The 7,148-nt window shown below is 40.6% G+C and overlaps 1 protein-coding gene across 3 annotated transcripts in view; it reads right to left on the bottom strand.

Annotated features, from left to right (window-relative positions):
• Positions 1-6,761, bottom strand: part of LSAMP (limbic system associated membrane protein) — a 651,110-nt gene extending 644,349 nt beyond the window's left edge. Inside the window, exon 1 of one of the 3 annotated variants that reach the window (XM_049628208.1) lies at positions 6,096-6,760. In XM_049628208.1, coding sequence (XP_049484165.1) covers positions 6,096-6,250 — 155 coding nt within the window. In that variant the 5' untranslated portion in view covers positions 6,251-6,760. Of the gene's footprint in view, positions 1-6,095 lie in introns of all 3 variants that reach the window. The other 2 variants (XM_049628207.1, XM_049628206.1) reach the window with 2 other exon arrangements.
• Positions 6,762-7,148: the final 387 nt, after the last annotated feature.

The raw sequence follows: 7,148 nt of genomic DNA on the forward strand, positions 1-7,148 counted from the left end.
CTTGCCTAAATATTATGTTTTCTCTAAGAGATAGTACTGCAAAAGAAATACTAGAACCGCTTTGTGTCTTGCCTAATGTAAATGAAAGTGAGAATACAAGACAATCATCTTTAAGAAGCCAAACTTTAATGCCGTTTCAATAGATATTATGTAAATTGGATCCATATTAAAATAGTCACTCCATTTTCCATGACATTGTAGTTATGAGATCGTGTGTTAAAGAAATGAATCTATGATGATCTCATTCTTCTCTCCCAATTGAATTTGTACATCTTTGCTGTTGACATATTTTCTAAGCCACACAACATGACTTTAATTTTTTACTACATATCTATTAAGTATTGCCTCAAAAATGGTTTGTAAAAGAGATTCTTCAACAAGTAAAGCAGTGGTTCTCAACTCTGTGTACATATCGGAATCATTTTTAAAAATTACCTATGCCAGGCTGTACCCCAAACTAACTAAATATAAATTTCTGGAAGTAGAGAATATGTGGCTTCAATATTTTTTTAAAGGTTTCCAGTTGATTGTCATGTGCAGCCATGGTTGTGAACCATGGAAAGCAGTACTTCTCCAACTTTAAGGTATTTATGAATCATTTGGGGATCTTCTTAAAATACAGATTCTGACTTATTAGGCTTGGGATAGACCTGAGATTTTGGATTTTAACAAACGACTATGTGATACCTAAAATGCTCATCTGCAGAACAGACTTGTATTAGCAAGAGTCAGTGGTTCTCAAAGTGTGGCCCAGTCCTGAAGCATTAGCATCAAGATCTTAGACCCTACCAGAGACCTACTAAATCAGAAACTCCGAAGGTAGAAAGCAAGTAATCTGTGTTATAACAAGCACTCCTGGTACACATTCTGATACACCTTCAAGTGTGAGAAACACTGGTCTGAGCAAAAGAGCTCCCTAAAGCCAGAATAATGGGGAATGTGGTTGGAAATGACTAATATTTTTATGCTTACATAAGAGTTTACAATCAAACAAACATTCCTACTTTACCACATCTGAGCTTCTTAAAACAACAGTACAGTACCTAGAGTAACTAAAATAGGCAGTTTCAGCATTTTATAAATGAAACTGAAGCTCAGATATTTAAGGGATTTGTTCAAAGTCATGAAGCATGCAAGGATGGGTCCAAAATTAGAGTCCAGGTCTTCTGAGTCTTATACACTAATGAGCAGGACATTCTGAAAACAGGGCAAATGGCTGTAAGCCATAAGTAATGCCCTAAAGAGAAGTGCAGGGGGTGACAGCAAGGGGGACCAGCACCAGCAAGGGGGACATTCTGAAAACAGGGTAAATGGCTGTAAGCCATTAGTAATGCCCTAAAGAGAAGTGCTGGGGCTGACAGCAAGGGGGACCAGCACACATTTAGGTAATGTCCTATCCCATGAGTCACAGATATCTGTACCTGGAATTTTCAAAGATTACAGCAAAATATGTACTTATTCTCTTTTTGCCTGAGTTTGCTGTTATGTATAAGCAGCTTTAAGAAACACAAATGTTTAACCCTCATCAACTTATTTAGTGGAAGAGTCAGAAACCTTTGGTTGTTCACTGCACAACTCTACAAATAATTTATTCAAAGACAGATGACATAGAACATAACATAGAACATAGACACCTTAATAATATGTGGGGTTTATGTGAATACATACTTACATGCTTCATACTTATAGAAGCACAAATTATCACAATTTGCATTTGTCACATGAGACTTAGCTACTTTGTTCCTCTGTCCATAAGTAACAACAAATAATAGAATTTACTGGTATATCAACATTAATAAATGTATCTAATATGCCATATTCCTAGACAATATGTAGTGTGCTATACTCTATTATTTACCAAATATATTCGATAAAGGATTTAATGAGCAATGAAGGGTTCTTAAAGTATCAGTAAGAACCAATAAATTTTGATTACCTTTAGTAAGTTAGCCACAGAGAAAGAAAACTTCAAAATTGTCACAAATTTTCCCAAAAGACCCATGCCCACAAAGTTTCTTTTCAAATAGTGAATTTCAAGTGATAGAAAAATCACATATTGTGTCAGGAGTATGTTTGAGTGTTGATACTTTCTTTGTGAATGTAGGCGTTCCAGATGCCTTATAGAAGAGAAGCCATTTTTCCCTTGAAATTTGCACAAAAGTTTCACATTGAATGGTCAAATAATTATATCTTTTCTGTTGTATCCTCTTTTTCCCCTAGTACAGAAACAAATAATGAAATAAAGACCAAGAATTTTGAAAAATTAAAAATTAATTAATTAAACTTAGATATTTGGTTTCTTGCAGTTAACATTTATTAGGCACATTTAATTTAAATGGGGAAAATGTCATCACCATGAAAAGCATTATAATATTTTGCAAACACCAAATAGGGTCAGAATTATGAAATAAATAAAACTGTAATACCTCAAATTTAAAATATTTACAATCACAATAGTTTGAAACCTTTGCATTTCATCATATATACATTTACATAATATGTCCAAAATATGTATTTTTATGTAATTTTCACAAAGTTATCTTGTGAATAGATATATTGGGATCAAATATTTTATTATTTTTCTAGACATATGCTACTGCTACTAAAAGTATGCAAATTTAAAGGCTAGATTAGAACACTTTCTATTTCCATTTTTCCTTTGGCTTATCAGGAGAGCTGCATGGTTTCAACCTACCAAGATTAACCTGGGAGAGAATCTCTATAGGAGCCTGTGTGCAAGGGTAGAAAGTTAGAAAAAACAGTGCTAGAAACTTGTCCAGTAATTGATGAACTCTTACACTCGTTGGGGGTGACAATGGGGCAGGTGGACGCTGTTCAGAAAAATACCTGAGATGTTCTCACAAGTCCCATGGGTATGTCTTACACGTTACTGTGCAGGCAAATAATGCAGTTTCTGGTTCAATATCTGGGAAGGAACTCAATGTACTGTTGCTGCCACCACTGGTGTGCGGATACTTTGATTCTATTTCTTTAAGATAAAAGAGGGTGTGTGGTTTCTTTCAGCTCTTAAAGGATCTCATAAAGGACCTCATGAATCTAGACTCTCATCTGGGAAACAATAAGGTTGGGTAGGTATATGTGAGAATATAGCTCTTTCCACCTAGTTTTGTCACCTTCATTCTATAGTCTTTTATTGTGTTTTTTTTTCAAATGATAGAAATTACAGAGCAAGACCCCCAAGACTAGTATACATCTCCTATTTTGTATAATTATACAAAAAATGAACATCAATTCCCCAAAGAGACACTGTTTTTTTTCATGGAAGTAAGGCAGTAAAGGTAAATGTTTTAGGGACAAGCAGCCAAACTCCTTTCACTGGACCACCAGAATTACAAACCTTCCTTGTGTCCTGTTGCCATTTCAGATTATTCAGGGCCACAGATTCACTGAGAGAGGTTTTTTTTGTTCTGTTCTGTTTTGTTTTTTCTCCTTGCCTTTTCAGTTTCTCAGTGCCAAACATCTACTGTGGCTTCCAATGAATCAAGTTCTCCTTCCTCTCCTCCCCTAAAAGCTCATGCTCCCAGTAAAATGTCACAAATAAAGTAGAAGCAAGCCTTTCCCAGGCTAGACTTGTAAACAGAACGCAAGAAAACCATTCTTCACCAGGAAACTGACCCACAAAGCTTACTGGGCTCAGTTAAAGAGATTGAGAAGAAGGTCACCTAAGAAAACAAAGGAAACTCTCTTCATAGTTACTTCTGATAGAACTCCACCAACCCAGAAATAAAAGGCTTGTCCAAGGCAAAAGAAAGAAAAAAGAGGGCATATTAGGTGAGGTCTGGAAAAGCAATTGACTCTCACAGGTGACTTCTCTGCATGCTCTGTTTGTCTATCTTCTCTTTCCCAGTGAATAACTGTTTCTATATGTATTCTCATTTCTCACCACCCCATTTCCAATGCTATAATGTCTACTAAAGTGTAATACTTAAAAACTCCATTTCTTTTAATCCATAGACTCACAGAAACACATCGATATCGTATGCAGATATTTAGGTAGTAAGATGCCTCTCAAAAACACAGACTTCTATGCCTAGGCTTATATGAAAATATAAGAATATCTTTTTACTTCTGAATTAACATTTACATGTTTACTCTTTGATAACTATAGTTTAACTGTAGTTAACTATAGATAACTATAGATAACTCTTTCATAACTATAGTTTAAGATATAGGTGATGCTGACTTAACAAAGTTCATGGACATTTAAGTAAAAACTTAGACATCCAGGATATTCACTTTTCCCATATTCAGTCTTATAATCAGCAAAAGCAAATCCTTCAGGGGATAGCACAAATTTATACAGAATGCTTCCCTGGTAAAGAGTCTATGATGTTAGGGAGTATCAACGTTAGCAGTTGAGATGGCATGCTTATGTGTTTGCAAAAAACATCTTCTGCATCATGTCCAAATCCCTTTGCAAACAGATAAATTACTCTATAAATCTTATTACTCCATGTGGATAAATCACACAGGCAGGTTTGCAGGGCTGGAAAGCTGGTAGGGAAAATCTGCTTTGGATAGTAGGATCTCTGGGATTCATAATCATCCAATGCTCAGGAAACGAAGAAAGCAGCACTCACACATTAGGATTTTCTTAGTTTTTACAATCTGCAGCAACACACACACACACACACACACACACACACAACACAATGCACACAACACATACACATTCCTCTATAACAAGGCTGGAGATCCCAAAGCAGGACACTGTGACAGCCAACCAAATTTATTTCTGAGAAATGGAAAGAAAACTTTGCTGCTCTAGGCAGCTCTGCTGGAGAACTGCTCCCTGATGCCCCAGGGTTTATGCACTATCAGCTCCTTGCACACAGATTATAGGTTTATTTTCTATTGTGTACTGGTTTTTATTGCCACAACAAGCAATATTAACTGTATGGACAGACTGACACTGGGGCATTTCATTTGGACAAAATGAGATTTTAAAGGGTCTCCAAGGAAAACGTTTTTGTTTGTCTTCTTTCTTTCTTTCTTTCTTTCTTAAAAGAAATTTAAGAAAGCTAGGAAAAAGGACAAGGGGTATGTGCAGGGGGTAGAGGAGGGGCAGAGAGAACAGAAACATAGGAAAAGAAGCTTGATGCTTTTTTGGAAATAGAATGATGGCTAGGCTCCATTTGAGTGTCTCTAGCTTGCTATCCCTTATAGGGGTCAAACTCCCAAAGACTGGGACTCTTCCTTTCCAAATTTCAATCCTAAATTATATTTCAGAGTTTGGCACAGCTGCACAGAGATAGGACTGGAAGGTCAATAATCAATCTGAAATACCCATTTTACACCAGGTTAATTCCTGCCTAACCTTTGTGCTTCATACTCCAATTCTTAAATATCAGCAATTTGGCAAGTTCCTTTTTCTTTTTCTTCTCTTCATTCATGTGTTGATTTTTATCCACATTCCAGAAAAGGCTCAGTAACCAACCAAAGTTCTAATATTGATTTATTGCTCTCGGTGTCAATTAGAAGATCCTTACAGAAAGTCTCCAGTCCAGACTACTGCTGGGGTAAAGGGAGAGCCTTGATGTGCATATTCTCTCTCTCTCTCTCTCTCTCTCTCTCTCTCTCTGTCTTCCACACACACACACACATACACAGAACACAGCACAGAGAATGCAGTAGTGTGTACCACTCTCTGAGAGCCATAATTCAACAACTCCTCTTTCCTGGTTAAAGAACCCCAACAAAACTCTTAAGTGCAAAGCATCTAAAATTACAAAAGCAAGAACACTGCCCAAGCGTCACTAACACCATAGGCGAAGTTAGGCTCTCTCGGTAAGAGAACTGAGGTCCTGAGAAACCAAACACATTTAAGCAACATTGCTGGTCCTTGACGGGAAGCAGAATTCCTCTGAAATTTGTTGGCAGATACCTGGGCCACGCAGTAAAAGGCGCGTGTGCATACACATGCACACTCACACACACACACACACACACACACACACGCAAGCCTGCAGCATCAGAAGCTGAAGTTGAAACACACACACACACACACACACACACACACACACACACACACACTCGCGTGCGCACACAGCCTAAAAGTTGCCCGAAAGCCCTACCTGAGGATGGCCGTGTCCCCCTGCCTCACGGTGATGTTGTCCGTGCCTCGGTTAAAATCCACGCTGCGAACAGGCAGTCCTGTGGGAAGAAGGCAGAGCAATCTCAGTAGGACCAGCGGCAACTGTTTCCGATCAGGCTGAACTCTGCCGACCATGGTGGCCACGCCGAGGTGCAGGTCCCCGCGTACTCTGGAGGGTGTGTGCGTGCTGCTCACGCCGAGGGGGCTTTACAAACACGGGGCTTTCATCAACGGCCAGGGCGGAACGGGCTTGGCCAGTCTGAGCTCCTCGCCACTTTCCCTCTCTCTTTGCCTGGCTCAGGGTGTCCTCCCTCTAAGACTTAACAAAGCCCTCGTAAAACCCCAGCGGAAGGGGGAAAAGTCAAAGGAACAAAATTTAAAAGGAGAGAGTGCAAATATAAACCCCTCCAGGAAAGATGAGGAGAAAGCCGCCCAAGGAAGTGCTCTTCTCGGGCCTGCCCGGGGCTGGATGCTCCTTTGCCAGCGTCTGAGCTGAGCTCCTGCCCTCCCTAACCCACTTTCCCAGGCGGGCGGGCGAGGGAGCCGGCACCCAGCCTGCCAGCGAGTGTAAAGAAACCCACACAGCGGCGGCAGCAGCCCGGAGTCTCCCTCCACCCCCCCCCCCCCCCTTCCTGTTTCTCCCTCCAGTCCCTCCCCTCTGCTCGCACCTCCCCCGCCCCCCGCGGATTTCAACAGGCCCTCCACGTCATCCCCTCCGCCCTCCCTCCGGCCTGGCCCCTCGCTTTGCACAACTGCCCCCTTCAGCAGCAGCCAGCCTCGGTGAAAGCCCGATGCGCCTTTAGGTTGTCAGGACAACAGCTCCATCTGAGGCCTGGCTGATTTCCTTAAGAAGAGGGAATGGAGCTTGGATGTACTGTGCTAGAGAAAGGGGAGAAGGAGAGGGACTCAGGCTGTGAAAGCACGGGAGAAAGAGTGTGGGAAAGAACAGGGAAACGGGAGAGATGGACGGGAAAGGAGCCCGGGAAAGAGAAGGCAAGCAGAAGGCAAGCCTTGATAGACAAGGGAGTGAGGC

Source organism: Panthera uncia, chromosome C2 (genome assembly GCF_023721935.1).
Source record: "Panthera uncia isolate 11264 chromosome C2, Puncia_PCG_1.0, whole genome shotgun sequence".
Lineage (NCBI taxonomy): Eukaryota > Metazoa > Chordata > Mammalia > Carnivora > Felidae > Panthera > Panthera uncia.